At 41.5% G+C, this 24,421-nt stretch overlaps 1 protein-coding gene across 2 annotated transcripts in view; it reads right to left on the reverse strand.

Moving 5' to 3' along the window:
• Positions 1-9,120: 9,120 nt before the first annotated feature.
• AHRR (aryl hydrocarbon receptor repressor) overlaps positions 9,121-24,421 on the reverse strand; it is a 124,244-nt gene continuing 108,943 nt past the window's right edge. For both annotated transcript variants that reach the window (XM_075921552.1, XM_075921551.1), the window contains exons 9-11: positions 21,416-21,525; positions 19,440-19,578; positions 9,121-13,835 (exon numbers count right to left, since the gene is read on the reverse strand). In XM_075921552.1, coding sequence (XP_075777667.1) covers positions 12,719-13,835; positions 19,440-19,578; positions 21,416-21,525 — 1,366 coding nt within the window. In that variant the 3' untranslated portion in view covers positions 9,121-12,718. The remainder of the gene's footprint in view (positions 13,836-19,439; positions 19,579-21,415; positions 21,526-24,421) is intronic.

Genomic DNA, 24,421 nt, shown 5'->3' on the forward strand with positions numbered 1-24,421 from the left:
GTTCTAAGGGAGCGTCTCAGCTTCATCTTCTGGAGTTTCTAGCCTCTGTGCTCATGGGGGGAAGCTGGCAAATGCGATCCCTGGCGGTTCCAAAAAAGGCAAAAGAACCCAGAACCATGATTTTAGCCCAACCTCATGTGTTTGAGGGGCCTGTCACTGGTTTCTCCGTCCATTATCCATGTCTGTTGTTGTCCTGTAGGATTTAGGCCTCAATTCAGTGTGACATGAGCAGGAGAATGTTTCCAGAGACAGTTCTGATTTTGAGTTATTGTGGCTTTTATTTCATTTTCAATGTATTGTGGCTACTGGAAAATTGTCAGAGATCAATGATCTTTCCAATTTCCCAGTCACATACCAGCGTCATAGAAGTGCTTATTGTACTTCCAGAGCCTTTGCTTTTTAAATGTATGAAGAACAAGTAGAGATTTGATTTGCTCACAGGACCCTATTGTCCACAGTTAGGCTGGGGTTTTTTACTAGACCGAGGTCACAAATACCGGACTGTCCGGGCCAATACCAGACACCTGGCAACTCTATGACCACAGTGTTTATTTTGCATACACATCTTGCTGCTGCTATTTCCCTAGAAAGTGTTTAACTTTATCACTATTATGTTGTCTGTGTTTTCACTGTCAAACTGTCCATGTGGATTGCTGTATGTGCTGGTATACAAACATGGCTTGGCTCCCTGTCAAGACATAGAAAGGCAACAAAGATGTCTGAGATTCATCTTGCCATTGTGCACATTGAATTTATCGCTTAGTATAATGTTCCCCCAACCTTTTTATGCTCAAGATCACTTTGGAATTTAAGGACAACCCAAGATCTGCCCTCCCTGCTCCTTCTCTGAGGCACCACCTTTCCCCCAAAACCCCAGCTCACTCACTCAATTCCTCCTCTCTCCATTGTTCTTTCACCCTCACTTTTAATGGGCTGGGGCTTGGAAGAGGGACTGGGGTGCAGGGCTCAGGTTCTGGGGCTTGGGATGCAAGAGGTGGAATGGGGGTGCTGGCAATAAGTGGCTGGGGCAGGCTGGGAGCCTGCCAAGTGCAGATCACAATTGACTAGGAGACGTCCTAGGATTGATCACTCAATTGCAATCTACTGGTTGGTGAACAATGACTTAGTAAAAGCTATTGGTTTACTAATTTGTCAGTAGACCTGTTTATTCTTTAGAAAGAAAAGAAAGATATATTAAAATCAATATATTTTCATTTAAAAGTAAATATTAAATGCTTATATACATTTCTAAACATTATTAAATGGAAACTATAATTTAAGAAATATACATCAAAGCTCTTAACGCGGAATGTGAAAACAATACAAAATTACATTCTGGTGCACCTGTATTAGAAAAATGAAGAAAATACAGTAACTTCATTTTAATAAAAAAATTTTTTTGAAGAAAATTCCAAGATAAAGAAATATACATTTTCTTGCTTGCTAAGGTTTCTAAGTACTTAATTATAAAGATGAATAATGCAAGTCCAGGTCAACAGCACTTTTATTTATTTTGAAATAAAATTATATTTATTTTATTCTCATCTAACACAATTTTTGAGATATAGTGCAAACTGCAAAGAAGAAGTCATAAATGTGACTCTGGACGTTTTGACAATTGTGTAGGGCAGTGTTTCTCAACCAGTGGTATGAGTAGAGAAGTCTGGGGGGGTACATCAACACAACTGAAATTTGGAGAAAACTGAATATTTGTTTTGTTTGACAGCATTTTATTATTTTTGCCTACTTTTACACCCAAAAATTTCATAACCTATCCGGCTACGGTTAAGTTGTTTAAACAAATGTGTTGCAACAATAGAAAAATATTGTCTCTGAAAACTGTAGGTACTGGGGGTAATTACAAAATTGTTTTTAAAGGGATACTTTTTTTTTTTAAATAAGGGTTGAGAAACACTGGTATAGGGGTCATTTGAGACTTTTTACTCCTAACAGTTGAGATTGTTGGATAAATACATTGTCTGAATGTATCTTCTCAAATAATCAACAGTTGAAATACTCAACAGTGTTGACATCTAAATGTTCATCCTAAAATTTCAAGATTAACCATATGAGATGCACAAGACAGTTTATGCCTCTGAGGGCTATTGATTAAAGCTACATAATGAGGAAGACAGCACTACCTCAGTTTACAATAACTCCATGTTTTCAAGATTTTCTTTGTAACCACAAAGTTTAGAAAGTTAATTTTTGTAGTAAAATCTTGGATTCTAGAGAATACAATTCTATGGGCAATGAATGGATTTCATAGTGAATTCTGTGGTCAGAATATGGGGGAGCCTAGCTGTTTGTAAATCAAACTTTGCCTTAAATCCCCCTTTTCTTTCTGAAAATCATAAGTACTTGAGACTGCACCTATATGTCAAAAACCTGATTTTGTATTACCTTTTTATTTTTGTGCAAATCATTGTTAATTTGTTCAATGTTATTAAATGCAACAATTTTTAAACTACATTTAAAGACAGTAGAATCAGCCACTGTGCCTAATTGCTGTCTTAATTTGTGAAATACTTATTTTACAGACATGCATTCTGCATTCCATAATGTATTGGTGCTCACCTCACATTTTGCTTATTTCAGATACACACATGATTTCCATTCCCGGGTATATATTCAAAAATATTGTTACTCAAGTGGGTTGTGCCCACAAAAGCTCATAATACCATTTACATGTTGTTAGTCTGTAAGGTGCTGTAAGCCTATTTGTTCCTTTTTTAAATTTTTCCAGTTACAGACTAACTCAGTTACCCCTCTGAAGCTTTTGAACACATTTTATTTATTTCAGAAGCACATGACTTTAGAAAATGCTGCATAAAGGTCTCGTTTAATTTATACCAAAAGCTGTCATGTCTTTTGAAATGTTATGTTGCCTAGCTGAATGGGGTAGAGTTTTCTTTTATAAATTTATGAACAATAAAGGAATGGGTTAGCAATTTTAGCTCACACTTACCCAATGGTGGCATTGCCGAGCTTTATACGGTCACAGATCCAAGTATCTTATGTAATTTTCATTGTAACTCATTAAGTGCTTAATGGACATAAAGTCTAAGCATCATTACATAGTTAAATAAAGTTCCTGGTCACATTTTCTTGGGGATTGCTTGTTTAGCTGAATGATGTGAAACACACAACCAGAGATAACTCCCTAATGCCTGTTTATGTGCATATGCTGAAAAGCATGTTATTTAAATTAAATTTGGCCCCATTCCTACTAATATGTCCTGTTGTCTTAACTTTTAAGGTCCATTTTAAAGTTTTGTAAGACAGGGTTGCCTTTGGCATCAGCTTGTACTCCAAAATATTAATAACAAGTTAAGATATTTATGTGCTTTATGCGGGCCATGAAATTTAGACAGGACATCTATTGAAATTTGCATGGCACACTTTGAAGCAAAATGTGCACTTTAGTGCCCAGTTTATATATCTGAAGGTCCAAAACACAACGGCTACATCTACACTGGCATGAATTTCCGAAAATGCTTTTAACGGAAAAGTTTTCCATTAAAAGCATTTTCAGAAAAGCGCATCTAGATTGGCAGGATGCTTTTCCGCAAAAGCACTTTTTGCAGAAAAACGTCTGTGGCCAATCTCGACGCGGTTTTCCGCAAAAAAGCCCCGATCGCCTTTTTCACGATTGGGGCTTTTTTGTGGAAAACAGTACTATGCTGTCTACACTGGCCCTTTTGCGCAAAAGTCTTTCGGAAAAAGACTTTTGCCCGAACGGGAGCAGCATAGTTTTTCCGGAAAAGCACTGATGATTTTACATGAGATCGTCAGTGCTTTTCCGGAAATTCAAGCGGCCAGTGTAGACAGCTGGCAAGTTTTTCCGCAAAAGCAGATGATTTTGCGGAAAAACTTGCCAGTCTAGACACAGCCAACTTGTTCTCTTCAAAAATACTTCTTTCTCCACTGATTTCGTCTTTTTTCTTTTAAAAATCTTTTACATGATTTTTATGTACATGTTTAATGTCGTTCAATAACAATGTCAAAATAAGGATGCAAAACAGAAGAATATAAATCTTAGTCTAATACTGTCACTTCAGAAGAAATTCTCAGATAACTAAAGAGAGAGATTCAAGAAGTTTGCTGAGGTAGATCAATTGATTATACACATGGTTATACAGAGAAAAGCAGCTGGGGAAGGCATAAAGAAAGATGAACATTGAGAAGATGTAAAACAAAGGTGGGCAGGGATGAATAGCAAAAATGGTGTAGAAAACTGGGATGAAGAGAGATTGAGAACAGAATTAGAGAAGGTTGACGTGGGGAGAGAGAGAAAGACAGGTAGAGTGAGGGGAAAAGAGAAAAAAATGTAGGTCTAGAACAAAATGTACACTAAAGCAAGTCTACACTACAGGCTTAAGTCAACCTACTTTATGTAACTTCAGTAATGTGAATAACATAGGTGGAGTTGACATAGCTTCGGTCAGCTAACTGTGGTGTCTACATTATGCTGAGTCAATAGAAGCTTTCCTTTTGACATTCCTTAAGTTCTCATTCTGATAGGCTATGTCTACACTCGTGTCTTCTTGCGCAAGTATGGCCGTTCTTGCGCAAGAATCAGCAGAGCATCCTCACTGCCTGCCCGCTCTTGCGCAAGGAAATTTACAGTACAGCGTGGTAAGAGAGGGCTCCTTGCGCAAGAGCTACACTCTTTTTTAACAGGTGTAAGCCCTCTTGGCAGAAGCTCTTGCGCAAGAGGGCAGTGTGGAGGCTCAGCAGGGATTTCTTGCGCAAGAAAGCCCTATGGCTAAAATAGCCATCAGAGCTTTTTTGTGCAAGAGAGTGTCCATACTGCCATGGGCGCTCTTGCGCAAAAGCACAGCTTGCACATGGCAGCATGGATGTTTTCTTGCGCAAGACTTCTTGCACAAGAACCCTTGCGCAAAATGTTCTTGCGCAAGAAGCCGCCAGCGTAGACATAGCCATGGAGTACTGGAGTCAACAGGAGCATGTTTGGCAGTTGAGTTAGCGGGTCTTTGCTAGACCCACTACCTTGACCCCTGGTGGATCGGTCATCACAGTGTTGATCCACTGATAGTGGAGACAAGTCCTAAGTAAGAGTAGATAAGTGTAAAGAGAGCCAACTCAGGTTGAAATAAAAAGGGTGAGAAAAACAGAATCACACTTTAAGAAGTCTGTGGAAAAAGAAGGGAGAACAAAGATCTGAAAAAAATCTAAAAATCAAGATTAGCATGGTCTTTGAAAACAAAGAAGACCAGATGGATCAAGAAAAGGGAGAGACTAGAGAACAAAAGAAAGAAGAGACGTGACATTTTGTTTATTTTTTATTTTACAGAAGTTTTATGACAATGTTATATGAAGAAGTATTTACAATAATAGTGATATGTACTCTGTGTATATAAACAAGCTATATAAAAAAATATATTTGCAGTATAGTGGCACTGACCAGGAACATGTTGACCTGGTGGGAGTTTTCGACCTTCAATCTACTTCAAGTAAATAAAAACTCTGTGCCTATTGCCTTAGCTTGACTAGTTGCAGAAGTCTCTACCTCTTCCTCCTAATGTGTAAGTTATTGAAATCTGCTTCCATCTCCACACATCTAAGTTCACAAACAGCCTTGCAAGGCCTGAGAGAGAGAAAAAAAGTCCAATGTTTCCAATGAGATATTTTCTACAAGATCTGCCTTAGTCTTTTCCCCTCATAATCAATCAGAATAGAGAAGTTTTCCATCTCCAATTTGAACTTTCATTTTAAGAAAAGCAAAGGACAGAAATAAAATAGCTGTTTCCCATTCTTTTTAATTTACAATAACACTTTGCGTGAGATGTAGCTTTTCCTCACACAAGGAAATTAATGTATTCACTAGCCTTGAAAAGTATTATCTGAAGCTATTTCAAGGTAGTGGTTAAAAATCATTGTGACATCTCTTCTGAAGAGATACCTATGGCAAGTGAAATTTGGCCCTGAGTGGAGGTCCAGCCCAACATCTGTGTGCTACCAAAGATCTGGTATGGCTTCGACATACAGATTAGGGAGGGCTTAGGTTGCATTTCACCCTATGGCATGTTTCTTCCTTCCTGCTTGTTGCCTTCTACACTAGTAATATCAGTGCTAAAGATCTGAATGAAGATTGGACAGATCGTTTAAATCTCAACATTTCAGGGCTCAGCCCTCAACATTTTATTTGCAGTTATGCAAGTTTCAGATACTTCCCATTAGATCCAGATTCAACACTCAGGTTTCAATTTCTAACATTGTGGTTTAATTATCTGTATTTAAAGGGGAGAAACATGGTTTTCATTAGCATGTCTAAAATAGGTTCTAAGAAGATGTCTTTTCTATAAGAACTTGGGCCCAAACCTTCCATTTTGCCATCTGAAATACTCAAATCTCCAAACTGAGGAAACCTCCAGCAGCAAAGTCCTATTTTTTCCCCAAGTTTTCAAAATGAGTTTCTGTTTTTTTTGTGGTCTGGGGCTGTAAAGTAAAAGGACTTTATCTATGGTCTTATTTACACAGGAGATTTGCCTCAATTTCAACCACTGATATAACTGCACTAGTGCAACCCCCTACTATAGATAAGAAGAGTCACAGTCAGGGGCGGCACGTGAGTATAGGCCTACTCGTCCATCGCCTAGGGCATCTCCTTCAACGGGGCGCCCGATGATGATGTCAGGCCAACGTCATGCCATTGAGGGCTCTGCAGGCGGGGGCGCCAATCGCATGTTCCTCATGGGGTGCCAGCTGACGCAGCCTGCCTCAGACCACCCCTGATCACAGTTTGCACTGGTAGAATTTAACTCTGCTTAAAACCATGATAATAACAATGGTATAAATAATGGTTTATAAAGATTTAATCCTTAGGGGTTTGCAGTACTGCACTTACCCCGGTGACTGGCCACAGATGGCTGAAACAAATCCCATGTAAAGATAAGGCCTTCAAGGGGAGCTTTAACAATCTTAAGAGACACCCCTGATTGAGCATTAAGCAATATGCCCTCTAAGAGTACAACTACACTGCAGAGGAAGATTGAAGCTGACGCTGTTGATCTTCCAGGGTTCGAATTAGTGGTCGAATTAAGACAGCTAATTCGAACTGAGTGGGGTACTCCTGTCAATGCCGGTAACCTTCATTTCACCAGGCATGAGGGAAGTCAAAGGAAGAATATTCTTCCTTCGACTTCCTGCAATGTAGACAGTACCAAAAGCCAAGTTAAGCTACTTTGACTAAGCTACACAATTAATGTAGCTGAAGTAGCATATTTTATTTCGACTTTGTCCCACAGTGTATACGTACCCTAAGGGAGGCACCTCCAGACCCCTTTGGCTCACTATACCATCCAAATTCAGGTAATCTAAAAATGAGATTGAGGAGAAAAATCCTTTGCATTTAGCTTCTCTGGACAGGTTCAGGATGATGAAGTTTATTACTAGACAAAGATAAACCCAGAAATTATCAAGTAAACAGCAGGATGAGGAAAACTCTCTTTATCCTGAAGTCAGTACTCTGAGTTCATGGCAGCCAAAGATTTGTCTAGAGACTTTTCATATGTAACAAGAAGTTTTTATGACTGACTTCAAAATAAACATAAAAGGAGTCTCCCCAGCACAGAGGTTAGAATGGTGGATATGGGAATATCAATACCAACTCATTAAAGAAAAACTCCAAGATCAAAGGCAAAAAAAACCCACCCCTCTACTAAAAGCAAACACCTTAGTTACTCTAATGCTCTAAACCAGCGATTGTCTGCATCCTTGTGGGTCTGCAGACTATGTCTAAGAGGTCTGCAGTAAGCGACTATGAAAATAAAGTTTCAGTTCCCCAAAAAAGGCATTCAATTTTTCTGGCTGATCAAAAATATGTCAATACCCCCCATCTTCAGATCAAAACCCAGTGTCAGATGCTGCACTGAGCACATGTAACATTAATAGTTGAATTTTGTTCAGTCAGTTTTTGGTCTAAGACTCCTATGATAAGGATTCATGACCCACTGGTTCAATTTCCAAAGAGATCTGGCCCTCCATTTGAAATGCAGGGGTTTGCAAATGAAAGGTTGAAAACCACTGCTCTAAGAAACAACATGCAAATGCTGCTAGAAATAACACTTCTCCAAAGATGGCTTCTAAAATAGTGAAGTAGACTGTGATCAACGGAAGAAAGCTGCATAGTTTAAAACTGTTATATGTAAAGCATTCTTTAATAATAGGTAAACTGTGAGTGATTTGCCTTTTATATTTCTTGGCAATCAAACTTTCATTGGATCCTTGAAATTGTAATCTTTCAAAATGTTTCTATTAGAAAAGCAGTGGCAGTCCCAGAGTGCAACGATATCAGAAACCAACTTCTAGGGTACTCTGTGCTTGATGAATGAGTAATTTCCCATCAGTTGTGACAGAAAAGATATCTGCACATCAAATGCAAATACACTCCCATAGTGAGGAATTCTCAATTTGTTTTTTATTGTCTCTCTGCATGTATTATTTGCAAATCATTCCTTATGCCAATAGCTTACAAGAAACTGATCTTTGTGTATTAGCTGTCATGTTTACTTCTCCCTGTCCATGGATAGGATAAAAGACCAATTTGTTAAGATTGCTGCATGTCTGAAGATTTACATTAGAAAGAATCCCATTGATAAATACCATATCTAGTTTCTGTGAGATATCTGATAACAGTTCAACAGCAAACCAGTGGTGCAAATTTAAGTGATGTAAGGTAATGTAAGGAGGTTCTACTTTAGACTCTCTCTCAAATCACCAAGTGTAAACTGATGGGCTACGTCTACACTGGCCCCTTTTCCGAAAGGGGCATGCTAATTTTACAGGTCGTAATAGGGAAATCCGCGGGGGATTTAAATATCCCCCGCGGCATTTAAATAAAAATGTCCGCCGCTTTAAAAGAGCGCCTACACTGGCCCCGATCCTCCGGAAAAAAGCCCTTTTCCGGAGGATCTCTTATTCCTACTTCAAAGTAGGAATAAGAGATCCTCCGGAAAAGGGCTTTTTTCCGGAGGATCGGGGCCAGTGTAGGCGCTCTTTTCCGGCTTTTCTAAAAGCCGGAAAAACGCGGCGGACATTTTTATTTAAATGCTGCGGGGGATATTTAAATCCCCCGCGGATTTCCCTATTACGACCTATAAAATTAGCATGCCCCTTTCGGAAAAGGGGCCAGTGTAGACGTAGCCATGAAGTTTACACACATAGGAGCCTGAAGTTAATTTAACTTACACATTCATAAACCTTCTTGAGCTGTTTTTCTTGCTACGCTCCCATCTCCTGGCCTCTCAGCATGTGAATTACACTATTTTAGACTCCCTTACACTCAGTCTCTGTGGCCTTGATCCTGTACTGTCATGCACCTTCTGTATGCATTGTAGTTGTAACTGTGTTGGTCCCAGGATAATAGACAAGTGAGTGAGGTAATATCTTTTAATGGACCAGTTTCTCTTGGTGAGACAGACAAGTATTCAAGCTACAGTAGAACCTCAGAATTATGAACACCAGAGTTAAAAACGGATCCATCAAACACACACCTCATTTGTAACCAGAAGTATGCAATCAGGCAGCAGCAAAGAGTAAAAAAAGCAAGTACCATATATTACCATGGTAAACTACTAAAAAAGGTGAAAAATTTTCAAAAGATTTGACAAGGTAATTAAGATGGCTAAAAGCATTTTTCTTTTGCACAATAAAGTTTCAAAGCTGCATTAAGTCGATGTTCAGTTGTAAACTTTTCAAAGAACAACCAAAATGTTTTGTTCAGAGTTACAAACAACCTACATTCCAGATGTGTTCATAATTCTGAGATTCTACTGTACATAAAGAAAAAGAGTGGTGTAGCTCGAAAGCTTCTCTCTCTTACCAATAGCAGTTGGTCCCCTAGAAGAGATCTCACCCACCTTTCACTTTCTGTAGTCATTTCCATCTAAGCAAAGTAAGTGTAAAATGCTACCATTCTGACCTTGTAAAACTGATGCTCAAGTTACACAGATTTAAAATACTAACCAAGGTACAAGGCAGTGGAGAATCAGGTCTAATGGGTCAAATTCAGAGTTGATATGTTAGGCAGGGTATGAGTTAATAAATGGGAGACAGTCTAAGTAAGTTAATCAAACAGAGCCTAAAAAAAGCCTTTAGTCCCAGTCTTCAAACTTGTTCCATATGACAGATCCTAGAGGTCACCCAGAAGTACAGTAACTTCAGTCGGGCTCCATGTGGATGCAGAGGTATGTTCAGAACAAGTTGTGGGATTAGGTTCTCAATTTAGGAAACAAACATTGAGACCCAGATGGTGGTATGGATTATGCCATCTTTAGACTTGTCTCTGAATTAGTCCCAAAATAGTATTATAGTTATTGCAAGCATAGAGTAAAAGGGCAAGATAGTCACTGTCTGTGCCAGTGCAGGAATATAAGGGAGCCCACGATGCCCCTTATTTCCCTGTGTAGTCCACCTGTATTGCAGATGAGAGAATCAGGGATGCAGCAGAGAGCAGCATCTAGAAAGCTGAGTTACCATAACGTCCCTGCTGTATTATAGAGCAATGCAGCTACACACTGCCCTACACTCAGGCCAGATTGTTAAGAGATGACAATCTCACCATTACTAACAGTTACTGAAATGAAAACATTCTATTTAGTTGCAACACTTGAATAAAAAAAGTTTAAGCTTTATAAAAATCATAAATACATCTACACATTTCCTTCATAATATGCCTTTTATATATGGGCAAGTGATTTAAAGTTGAAATAGTGCAATTTAAAAACAATAGTGCAGGAGGCAAACTATGAAAACAAAACAGAAGTTGTAGATCGTATTATATTATCTCCAGTACAAGTAAATTAACTCAGCAACCTTCTATATGAAAGCGACCTAGGGCAAAATTTTCTCAAGGTATAAGGGTATGTCTACACTACGGGATAACATTGAATTAAGATACACAACTTCAGCTATGCTAATTGCATAGCTGAAATGGAAGTACCTTAACTTGAATTTTCGCACTGTTCATATTGCAGGAAATTGAAGGGAGCACACTTTCCATTCGACTTCCCTTACTCCTCATGGAAACAGAACTCACGGCATCGACGGGAGCGTCCCTTTCAGTTCAAATTAGTGTGTCTTCACTAGACCTGCTCATTTGAACCCTGGAAGACTGACAGCGGCAGCTTCAATCTTCTCTGTAATGTAGACATATCCTAAGCGACTTAGGGCATGTGTACACTGCAATAAAATACTCGTGGCAGAGACCGGCTCAGCAGCCTCAGACTTGCAGGACTTGAGTTGCAGGGTAAAGAATTTTAGTGTAGATGTTTGGCCTTGGGCGAGAGCCTGGGTTCTGGAACCTACCTCTCTTGCATGGTCTTAGAGCCCAAGTTACAATATGTGCCTGAACATCTACACTACAGTTTTACAGCTCTGCAGCCCAAGTTCCACAAGCTCAAGGTCAGCTGATCTAGGCCAGCAGATCTTTTATCATACTGCAGATATTAGATGCTTTTGAAAAATTGTTCCCATAATTACTGAAGACCAGCACGAGTCATGCAGTCAGAGGATGGTGTCATGAACAATTGAAGGGACATCATCACATTAAAAACATTTATTTGGGTTTTTTTCCTATTAATGTGACAAGTAACATGATTTTTGTGAGTGTATACATTTAACAACACTTTGCGGGTCACTATCTGTATAAATGGATAATTAGTCATTTATTCCTGTTTTATATGTGGCTCTTTCAAACAGCAAGAGGGGAGAGATTAATATTTTTTACATAAGAAATGTGATTGTTAAAACATAACAAAAAATGGCAGGGCAACTAAGGCAGAGATATAGTAACTAAAAATAACTGTAGTTTGTTTTTTCAAAGGTGACCGGATTTTGAGTTAACATGTTCATGGATTTCAAGGAACTACTGTGATCCTCTAGTCTGACTTCCTTTATAACATGCATCATATAACTTCCCCCAGAATAATTCCGAGAGCAGAGCTTTTCTAAAAACCACCCAAACTTGATTTTAAATGACCCGTTATGGAGAATTCACTAGGACTCCTCAAAAATAGTTCCAATGGTCAATTAATCTCGCTGTTTAAAAATGTATGCCTTATTTCCACTCTGTATTTGTCTACCTTTGACTTCTGGCCATTGGATCACATTATATCTGTGTCTGTTAGACTAAAGAGCTCATTATTAAATACGTGTTGCCCATGTGGGTACTTAGAGATTGTGATCAGCTTGCCCCTTGGCCTTCTCTTTGTCAGGACTGTGGTCCTTGAGTCTTTCACTACAGTGGTCTTCCTTTAAATTAAGCAGTTATGATTCGAGAAGCCCTTGCCTGAAGCTGATTAAATTAATATGTGGATAAGGCAGTGCTGGTCCCTTTTACTGGAGAAAATAAAAATAAAGACATTAGATTAACAGGATAAAAGGATTAGTCTCAGTGACGTCAATAGGAGTTTTGCCATTGACTTCACATCATGCCATAAACAATAGAAGAAAGGCAAAAGGAAGATATAGTTATATACAACAGATAAGAGGGGAAGCTAGACCTGAAATTAGCACTGTGCCATGGTATCTGTGGTTTTACTTTGCTCCATATCCAAAGATCACTAGAGAGAATCATATTTTTTTAAATCTTTTCCCTTTGGTTTTTAATTGTAATTATTCATGTAGTCCAACAGGAAGATAAAATAAAACTGCTTGTTTTTCAATCTCATAAATATTCCAGATACTACAAAATCTATTGTAAAAATGTACATTCCGTTGTTTCCTGAGGCACAGGACCAGGTGCATTATCAGGGAAGATCATCTCTAGTCCATCCTGCCCATTATCAGACAATGGTGGAGAATCCAAGGGTTCACGCTTGATTGTGTGAACCAAGGAGGGATTTTTAAACTCACATTGCATCTTTAAAAACTGGTTATTTTGCACTTTCTCGTCTACCAAATTGGCGCTATAGAACTGATTGTAGAATTCAGTACGCTGAAAGTCATGGATGCTTTCCAAATATGCAGAGTTCTGGGGGCAAACCTGTGCCATCTCTTTATTATGTAACCCTCTACATGATCTGTTTATATTCATATTGTTGGCATGATTTGTTACAATGCATTGCCAATTGTGCGGTGTGTAAACACAGTTCTTTGGCTTTTGACAAGGAGACAACTGCTCATTGTGGTCAGATTCTGTTTTAAGGTGCATTGTATTAGGGTAGCCAGTCAGCTGCTTTTTCACCGTACCATTCTCATCCACCCAGACTCGACTTTGTGACATTGTGTAGCTATCAGCTACATTTTCAGAGTCAGAATCATACTCAGTTTTGATGGGCATATCTAGAGGAAATACTGTGTCGTACAAAGTTTCTGGATACAGCACCGGACGTTGTAATTTGACAGGATCTGTAGTGTAGTTTTCTCCAGTAAATTGCTGCAAGCCTGAATAAGACTGGCAGTTTTCTGTAGTACCCCAATGGGAAGGAAAGTTTGATGCTAAATTTAAAAGATTTTGATCTCTGTTACAGAATGGTCCAATTTTTCTGCTTGGACATGTATTGATACGTTGATTTACAGAACAAGAATTTGATGAATTTTTTAAAGTCCAAATGCTGTTCGTGTTGCAGTTGTTTTGGACACCTAAAAGTAATGTGTTAGAATTCAGAGATCCCTCTTGCATGAAACACTTTTCATTTGTATTAGGTTCAAACTTCACTTTTATGCTGTCTTGTGCATTTTTTACACTTGTCCAGTTAAGATGCTTCATCTGTCCCAAAGTTTCAATGGCACAGTTATAGGTAAGTGCGTCCTTGTGTCCTTTCAAACTTGTGATGTTCTTTGGTACCTTCAGGTGCACATCTTCCTCCCTTTCAATAGAGAGAGAAAATGTCAATCAGTCAAATGTTTCAAAAATGTTTTCCACAACATGTCTTGCCCATACAGAATGGAGTGCTGTGACAGGGGTTTCATTAATATTTGTTTGGGGTGATTTGGATAATTCATCTCTCATGAGTAATGTAGGAACTTCATACCCATGTCGATATATTCTTTATATTATATTACATTATTTTATAATGTATTACACACACACACACACACACACACACACACAGAGTGCAAGACCTTCTCATTTAAACTTCTGTATGCATTTTTAATTTAATTCAATTTTTGGTGTACATTTTACCATTTCCTTAAGTACAATAGTAACCTTTTGATATCTTTTTTATTTAAAAAAATCACCATAATATTCTGGGCAGAAATATGATTTCAATAGTGTGGAATAAAACAGAATTCACAGTAGTTAAAATGAAATCGTATTACAAAGTTAGGAATCATCAAGAACTTTCTGATTCAAGTGGCTTGATTGAGAGCTACAGAGGTGTTCTTTTTCTGAACAATTTATTGTAGGAGATGAAAAAAGCACTTAGAGGAAGTGTCTAGCAGAGAAAGTAAAAGGGTGTACCCCGGTGCACAGCTCCGGGAAGAGTAGGCCAAGCTGTGGCAAAAGCCAGCAGGAAACTATTTAAAGAGCTGACAAGAACCCGGGTTGCAATAGGACAGTACCTGTAAGAAATGTTAAATTACTTTCACTGCTGGTGTTTAAACTAATAATCCCAAACATTCACTAATTTGGGAGTCCCCATTTTCATGTGTTCAACTTGAGACATCTTTTGCCTAAGTTTCTGAGGTGCTATGATCCCTTAGTTCTCATTAGCTACACTTGAAGTACACAAAATTAATAATCATTTATCAAAAATTGGTCTTAACTTTTGGATAATAGGGATTATAATTCTTGGGCCTTAGATTAATCAGAGAGGAAAGATGTAAGACATTGAATCCAAGCTATTTAAGGTATAGGCCAAAATGGTTTGGGGAAAAGTGGATATCAGAATTAGAAACTTAAAAGAGAGCTCACACAAGAGGGTTTCAGAAGTTAGTCACTTAGCTTAATACAGTAAACTTCCGGTAATCCGGCACCTTTAGGACCCAGGGGGTGCCGGATTATCAGATATGCCGGACTATGAGAAGGGGGGGGCCTATGAGGGGTCTGGAGTGGGGTGGGAAGGGATACCACCCCAGACCCCTCATAACCCCCCCTTACAATAGTCCGGCTCTGCCCCAGGCATCCCTGATTCAGCCGCTGCTGGTCAGTTTCAGCAGCAGCTGAATCGGGGATGCCTGCAATAGAACAGCTGGGGTGCTGCCGGGTTGGTCCCGCAGCGCCGAGGGGCGGCACTACGGCACCAACCCAGCAGCACCCCAGCTGCTCTTGGGGACGCCTTGGACAGAGCAGCTGGGGTACTGCCCGGTTGGGCCCGTAGCGCTGCCCCTCGGGGCTGCGGGACCAACCCGGCAGCACCCCAGCTGCTCTTGGGGACGCCTGGGGCAGAGCAGCTGGAGTGCTGCCGGGTTAGTCCCACAGCGCCAAAGGACGGCGCTGCGGGACCAACCCCGCAGCACCCCAGCTGCTCTGCCCCAGGTTCAGGGGTCCCCGATTCAGCCCCGGGCTTCCTGGAATCAGCCGCTGATCTGTTTCAGCAGCGGCTGACTTGGGGACCCCTGGGGCAGAGTAGCTGGGGTCCTGCCGGGTTGGTCCCGCAGCGCCGAGGGGCGGCGCTACGGGACCAACCCCGCAGCACCCCAGCTGCTCTGCCCCAGGCGTCCGGATTCAGCCTGCTGGTGAAACTGACGCTGCTGGTCAGTTTCAGCAGCGGCTGAGTCCCGACACCTGGGGCAAAGCAGCTGGGGTGCTGCCGGGTTGGTCCCGTAGCGCCGCCCCTCGGCGCTGCGGGAACAACCCGGCAGCACCCCAGCTGCTCTGCTCCCGGCTTCCCCGATTCAGCTGCTGGTCAGTTTCAGCAGCAGCTGAATGGGGGAAGCCTGTCCAGCTGCCCCAGCACTTCCGGGTTCCTGATGGTGCCGAACCATCAGGAGTCCCGGAGCATTGGATGCCGGACTAATGGAGTTTTACTGTACATGTAATTTTTGAGAAAATGGGCTCAGCCTATAAATACAAGAATCTCCAGTAGGGGGAGTACATGCTGTTTCAATGTTGAAACTGTTACTTTACAATTGACAAAGATTAAGATGGGAGAGAAGAAGTGTCAGCATTTTGGGCCTTAGAATATTGCTTTCAACTCCCTACTAAGTATTATTCAGATTTTAAAATCTTAAAACACAACATATTACTTTCTTGAAGAAATAATATCTCAAGAAAAAAGACAAGTACGATGCATCCACAGCAGCTTTTAGAAATCAGTGAAAACTGGGGCAGGGAGAGCTAACATTCAATGTGAAAATATAGCAGAAAATGTGATTGTTCAGAAATCAATAATAAAGAAAAACATTATAACAAATTATTTGTATATAAATATGAGGATAATAGGGAAAAGAATGCCATCTTATGGCAAAAGATTTTACATTTCCAGCAAGCTACATCACAGTTCGACAAGGCAGGTGTGAAGCAAAGATGCAAGCCATGATGAACAAAATATAAAAACCCATCAGTGGGCATCTTCTGCGGCCCCCCCCAGGTCTAGCTAGGGGAGAGTAAGAATGGAACTTCATGGACGAATGCTCTTGATACTCACTCTGTTTCACATGATTACCAGGCTCAGTGGAGGTATTTAACTATCCACTGAGTAACTAAGGCACCCATGAATGAAAGGAACTACACATAAAGAAGCCCACAAAATAGAAACTTGAACAAGAAGAGAAGCCACCTTGGATCTGGTTTGTAATGGTCCAATTCATTCCCTGGACTGGCGTAACAGATGGCAGGAGATTGTAGGAGAGGGAGTCCCTGGGGGGAGATAGGGTTTCCCACTTCACAGACACGATTTTAGAATCTACTCCCTATAGCAGAAAGGTGTCTAAATTTTTTTGGGGGGCATATGCAGAGACAAGAGCTACTTCTTTGGAGACCCACTCCCTCTTTTCCTGTTTCCCAACTCTGGAACACCCAAAGCACAGAAAGATACAGTTCATACTGTTGTAAGTCCATGCAGTTTCTGTGGGGAGAAGGTGGAGAGGAGCCACATTCCATGACACAAGGCCTAACAGAGACCATCTAGGACAGTGGTCCCCAACCTTTTGGGGCTGCCGGGCGCCGGGCCACTCATGCACCAGGCACCCGAGGGCGGGGCCGCGCACACACCGCATGCCTGGTGCCGGCACCACCCATGCGCCGCACTCCCGGGGCTGGCGCCACTCCTGTGCTGCGTGCCCAGGGGAGGGGCCGCCCATACGCCGCGTGCCCAGGGCCAGAACAGCCCATGCGCTGCATGTCCGAGGCCGGTGCCACTCCTGTGCCGCGCGCCCAGGAACTGGCAGCGCCCATGCGCCCTGTGCCTGGGGCCAGTGCTGCTCCTATGCTGCATGCCCAGGGGCGGAGACGCCCATACGCCACACACGCCACACTCCCGGGGCTGGCACAGCCCATGCACTGCACACCTGGGGGCGGGGACGGCCCCGATCAGTTGGTGGGCACACAGAAATGGCCCAGCAGGCGCCATGGTGCCCATGGGCACTGCATTGGGGACCACTGACCTAGGAGTTTTAGGATTATGTGGGCAGAGGGGCTTTTTGCTGAGTATTGTGTGCATGCCAACATGTGGGAAGGGAGAACACAAAGAAACTGAAGACAGGTGAGAACAGAGAGAAGGACAGAGGCAAAAAGCAACAAAGCTAAGCAAAAGACCATGAGCACAGTGTGATGACCCCAGGGGCAGGGAAAGGAGGGGAGGGAGAGAGGGAAAAGGAGGGAGAGATATTTTGGGTATGTTGGCTATGAGGCTTGGAGCTGTCATCTAAGAAATTGCTCCTTTTGTTGTTTTTTCCCACCTGAATTTAGAGCAGCAGGACTTCATATGTTTCTTGTAAATAAACAAGAATGCATCAAAGGAAACACCAAACTCCAGCTATTTGTACTTCTAATTGGAACTTCTCCAGGGCCCCAAACTATGACTAGCTGTGCAAGTCAAAAAGAGGCAACAATGCTATTGAAATACAGTTCCCTGCACCCACTTCACCTACTCACTATCTCCTTCAGAACAGACTTCAGAGAGGCCTCTGTAAGATCCCTGAGGGTGCAAGAGACTGTGCTAGAAATATGGCTGAGTCTTTTTTGTGGAGAAGTGGGGAGATCTGCATAGAAAGGATGCAGTCTTTCTATGTACAGTTCTGTGGGCACATGCTGACCAAATAATAAAGAACATGTGAATAGGGAGGCTTATATCAATAGTAATAAGAAACGGGTTCCTAAAATGAACACAGTCTAATCCCAGTGGAACCTACCCCTTTTTCACTGAACACACGATTCTCTATTTACCTCATCCCAGTAAATGTTGAAAGCATGAGAATCAAGGATACTTTGTAATCCCTGCCACTGACATCATTATTCAGACATTAACCATAAAGAGCATTCCCAAATATTACTAGACTCATTATCAAGGAATTAGTAATGACGAGACAGCAGAGACCTCTGATAGCACACTCTGTTGGTTGCTGAGAAGAGCCTCCATGATCGGGTTTTTCTTTTTTTAATGTGTTCCCCATAGTTCAGAAGGCCAGTATCATCCCAAAATCTGTAGCCACAAGAGATTTACTGTAGTTTGGAGCTGACCTGACTTGCACTTGTTTTGAAACCATAACACGGGGGAATAAAGGTTTTAAGAACTGGGCGTTGTGAAAGTCAAGTGGTAGAATGTATATCTGCATGAACTTTCCTTCCCATCAGCTGCCTATTAGTCTACGGTAGGGATAAATTGTTAAGGGCCTTATTTTGGCTTCCATGAGAGGTTTTTCTTGCTGCCAAATGAACCAACCTACTGTGGACATAGGATCTGTGCACCTCTAGGAACTGCCTCTTTGAAGAATACAGATACCGTATGGAGTAAGGCCCACTGAAAGGGCTTGTGAGTTCAGTAGTCATCCATCTTAGGGTTTTGCACTAGTACCCATGACAGTAGTACCAGAGGACATGTCTGTACTTACTGGAAGATCAATGCTCTGGAGATCAATCTTCTGGCATTTGATTTAGCAGGTCTAGCATATACCTGTAAATCGAACTCTGAGGGCAATTCCCATTGGTGTCCGGTACACCTCCTTTTGCAAGGAGTAAGGGAAACTCCTGTTGGCTTCCCATATTGTGGATGCCACCAAAGCTCAGCTTAAGATAAACCGACTCCAACTACACATCTTACATAGCTGGAGTTTCATATCTTAAACTGAACCTTCCTGGTCTAGTGAAGACCAGGCCTTAGTACTTCTCACATAAATTATACTGGCAAAGTGAGGTCTCTAGTGAACTTAGGCATGCTTGAAAATCCCACCTATGTACTTTAGGAACACAGGTCTCAATGACTTTCAGTAGGACTTGTGCTCCTAAGACACGTAAAGGCTTTTGAAAGTCCTACTTTTCTGAAGAGTATCTATCTCTCAGAACTACAGGAAACTGTAGATATACTTACTTTAGAGCTTGCTGTGAGGCAATGACATATTCTGAACAGCCAGTCCTGTACAGAACTTGAGTATTGGTTTGTAGCCAGACCCAGTGATCTTCATTTGTTAGTACTTTAAATAAAGAAATGCCATTTTCTCCATTGTTTGCTATAAAATTAAAAGAAAATATATTCTAGTGCAAACAATTTTAATATTCAACTAATAAACCTAATAAACTACTAGACAGTCACAAAAATGCTTGATATCTATTATGTAGAAGAGTGTAAATCAAAACGTGTCATGGCTAAGATTAACTAGGCAAATTGCAGGAAAGAATGCACACTGGGAAAAAGATTACCATAAAATCTCAAGTATAATGCGCACCTAATTATAGTGCACACCCTGAGTTTAGACTCTTCAAATCATGAAAAACACAGACTCCTATGTATAATACGCATCCATTATACAGGAGAACGGGAGGGAAGGAACAGGAAGGAAACCTGCCCAGCTGCCCGTGTGCCAAGCTTGCGCCTGCCAGTGGAGCCTCCCCCGCCCAGCTGCCCGCGCACTGAGCTGACACCTTCTGGGGGGGGAAGGCGCCCTCTTCGCCCAGCTCATGCCTGCCCCTCCCCCCGCCCAGCTCATGCCTGCCGAGCGTGCGTTTAAAACTGAAAAAAAAAAACCTCCTACAGATAATGCGCACCCTGACTTTGATGCTAAAAAAACGGGGGAAAAGTGCGCATTATACTTGAGATTTTACGGTACAGGCTCAGTTTTCAAATACTTAAATTAGTGAGATTTTTCAGTATCAGAAGTTCAGTCTAGTTTTTGCTTGTCTAATAATAAAAGATTCAATAGAAATTAGACAGTGAAAATGGCTGTGATAGAGAAGTTGTATTAAAGAAAGTATGACTTCAAGTGTAAAACCTGTGCAATGAAAAGGTTAATACTGTTATCTGAATAGAGAAGAGGGAGAAGGAATGGCTTCAGGAGAAATAACTCAAAAATCAGCAAAGAGAATTACTAAATTCTTACATTTTATACCAAACACCGTGCCAATTTGTAAAAGACAGCTACAGCAGATCATAGATCCTCACAGTACCACAAGCCCCATGCACTGAGAAATCATGAGCCAGTTTGCCAAAACAAACAAATAAGCCTAATAAAAATCGAATACATTTGCATTTCTTTATATTTGCTGTCTCGTTTTGTGCCATTAAGGTCCTTCCACATCACATTTTCAAGCTTTTTGCTTCAACCAGGAGAAACCTCCCTTTATTTTAATGAATGCTAAGTCTTTTATGGTGGGGCAGACCCCAACCCCACTCAGCAGAGAGCTAAAGAGCACCTCTGGGCACAATCAGCCTCAACCCCACCACCCATAAGGAATTTCAAGCCTGGATCAGGGTGGGTGCTTCAAAAGGAGACTCCCTGCTCAGTGCAGCCTGGGTGGTACCCTGAAGAAGCAAGTTTGCACCCCAGAGCTCTCCAGGCACTAGAAGCAGGGATTTAAGACTGGAGAAACAACTTGAGAGCTGACCAGCCTCCCCCCACCCCGAAAGGAGAAGGGCTGATATTTTCAGCTTCCCAAAGGCCTTTCATGGGTGCGGAAGCATACTGACTTTTGGTTTTGATTATTTTAACCTTCTCCCGCACAAGGGGGATTGGCTCCTCAGCTTGCACAAGCAAAAGGCTGAGCCCTGGCAATTGAGGCAGAAGAAATGTCCATCCTTTTCCCAGGGAGCACTATGGAGGCATTGCCTACTGTACATGTAATTGTATGAATCTGGGTGCTGGAACTTTTAGAAAACCCACTTAATATCTCAGCTAGAGAATGGCTAGACTATAGGGTCAATATGATGTCATATTTGGTTGATCTATATCACAACAACAGCCAATGGGAAATTGGGACCAAAAGATGGAAACCTTAAATGGCGGGGGGAAACAGCAAGGTTGCTTCCAAAAACTGGCAATGTTGCAACATTACAGTATTATGACCTGATACCTTTGGCCTGGTTTTCAGCACTTTGTAACACATTAGAGAAAGCTGCACCCTCATGGTAATTGGTTCTTCCTTGTAATTCTGTTTCACATAGGCCTGAAATGGATTTTGAACTGCAGAGGACAGATAATGTGAAAATATTTGTTCAGTGAATGACAATACAGCTAAAGGCAACTCAACTGTATAAAACATGACTTTCAAACTAGCAACCAACTAATAGTAGTTATGGTCTGAAGATGGGATAATGAAAACACTGGTCTACAATTTTTTAGAAGTCGCCTGCTTCAGAGATAAAATGTGCTATTTATTATGTATTTTGATGTGCTGAATTCAAATATGACAATTAAAACAACTGATTGGCTACTGTTTCCAAGATATTTAAGTTTTTACATTTTACGTCTATGTCTATGGTGTAGATAGTAGAGTTTTAATAATAAATTGTAAACCTAAGTCTTTTCATGTGTTTATGGTTGCTTTACATGATAATATTTCACCTGTCCTGTTTATGTAACACTTTAAAAATCAGCAAAAGGGTTATATAAATAAAATTTATTATGAAACAAAAGGCAAAAAACTATTATGTACATAGTTTAGTCCTATTCAGTGTCTACTTGGCGCTTCTTGACTTGTCTCTTGTATTCATTAAATGGAGCATCTCTTGTCACTGTCCAGCAATAGTCTGCAAGCATTGATGGGCTCCATTTGTCCTGATAGTGTTTCTCCATTGATGCAATGTCCTGGTGAAATCGCTCACCGTGCTCGTCACTCACTGCTCCGCAGTTCGGTGGAAAAAAATCTAGATGAGGGTGCAAAAAATGTATCTTTAGTGACATGTTGCAACCAAGGCTTTTGTATGCCTTGAGGAGGTTTTCCACCAACAACCTGTAGTTGTGTGCCTTGTTGTTTCTGAGAAAATTTATCGCCACTAACTGGAAGGCTTTCCATGCCGGCTTTTCCTTGCCACGCAGTGCATGGTCAAATGCATCATCTCGAAGAAGTTTGTGAATCTGAGGACCAACAAAGACACCTTCCTTTATCTTACCTTCACTTAACCTTGAAAATTTTCCACGGAGGTACTTGAAAGCTGCTTGTGTTTTGTCCATGGCCTTGACAAAGTTCTTCATCAGACCCAGCTTGATGTGTAAGGGTGGTAACAAAATCTTCCTTGATTCAACAAGTGGTGGATGCTGAACACTTTTCCTCCCAGGCTCCAATGACTGTCGGAGTGGCCAATCTATCTTGATGTAGTGGGAATCTCTTGCACGACTATCCCATTCGCAGAGAAAACAGCAGTACTTTGTGTATCCAGTCTGCAGACCAAGCAAGAGAGCAACAACCTTCAAATCGCCACAAAGCTGCCACTGATGTTGGTCATAGTTTATGCACCTCAAAAGTTGTTTCATGTTGTCATAGGTTTCCTTCATATGGACTGCATGACCAACTGTAATTGATGGCAAAACATTGCCATTATGCAGCAAAACAGCTTTAAGACTCGTCTTCGATGAATCAGTGAACAGTCTCCACTCATCTGGATCGTGAACGATGTTGAGGGCAGCCATCACACCATCGATGTTGGTGCAGGCTACAAGATCACCTTCCATGAAGAAGAATGGGACAAGATCCTTTTGACGGTCACGGAACATGGAAACCCTAACATCACCTGCCAGGAGATTCCACTGCTGTAGTCTGGAGCCCAACAGCTCTGCCTTACTCTTGGGTAGTTCCAAATCCCTAACAAGGTCATTCAGTTCACCTTGTGTTATGAGGTGTGGTTCAGAGGAGGAGGATGGGAGAAAATGTGGGTCCTGTGACATTGATGGTTCAGGACCAGAAGTTTCATCCTCTTCCTCTTCCTCGTCTGACTCAAGTGAGAATGATTCTGGTGCATCAGGAACCGGCAGTCCTTCTCCGAGGGGTACTGGGTGTATAGCTGATGGAATGTTTGGATAATGCACAGTCCACTTTTTCTTCTTTGACCCACCTTTCCCAACTGGAGGCACCATGCAGAAGTAACAATTGCTGGTATGATCTATTGGCTCTCTCCAAATCATTGGCACTGCAAAAGGCATAGATTTCCTTTTCCTGTTCAACCACTGGCGAAGATTTGTTGCACAAGTGTTGCAGCATACGTGTGGGGCCCACCTCTTGTCCTGATCTTCAATTTTGCAGCCAAAATAAAGGTGATAGGCTTTCTTAACCATAGTGGTTATACTGCGCTTTTGTGATGCAAAAGTCACTTCACCACAAACATAACAGAAGTTATCTGCACTGTTCACACAAATATGAGGCATCTCTGCTCACTTTGGCTAAACAGAAATGTGTCCCTTTGCAAAATCGAACACTGACAAATAAGAGAGCATGACACTATGATTTCTAGAGCTGATATAGGGCAATTTGTTCAGCAGAGTGATGTAAGCTTCGTTATGATTGTATCACCCATGACTTCTAGGAATAACATGATGCAATTCATATCATGTATGATGTAATACCAGCTTCAGATTGCATCATTCATTGTTTTGCCTAAAAAGCAAGTACTAAATGGAAATGATCTAAATGGAATAGAAACACAAATAAGGAGTTCTGCATATTCCTGTCTTTTCTCTTGTTGTTTCTTTTGCTTTTTTGGTTGTTTGAAGACTTGACAGCTCATAAGTCTGCTGTGAAAAGCAATATTAACAAACATTCAAATATTACTTTGCACAGAGGACTTAGTCCTGGAAAGCCCAGGGACAAATTAAACCCTAGGTGGGGAGGATGGCATGGAGGCAATGGGAGCCAGGGGTGATGTGGGGTGTGGGAGATCAGGGCCAGAACCTGCCACTGCACATCCTGGGAACAGAGCCTGAAGCCCCATGGCTGGAGTCTTGTCACTTGCCATCCAAAGACTGAAGCCGGTCACCACCCCTCCCAAGAAGATGGGGAACTCCCACTGGCTGTCTGTTTCTCCAGCTTTTGTGTCTCCAGGGGAGTGGTGGGGGACAGGAGCCAGCCACTACTGGTGGCCACAGA

Source organism: Pelodiscus sinensis, chromosome 2, assembly GCF_049634645.1.
Source record: "Pelodiscus sinensis isolate JC-2024 chromosome 2, ASM4963464v1, whole genome shotgun sequence".
Lineage (NCBI taxonomy): Eukaryota > Metazoa > Chordata > Testudines > Trionychidae > Pelodiscus > Pelodiscus sinensis.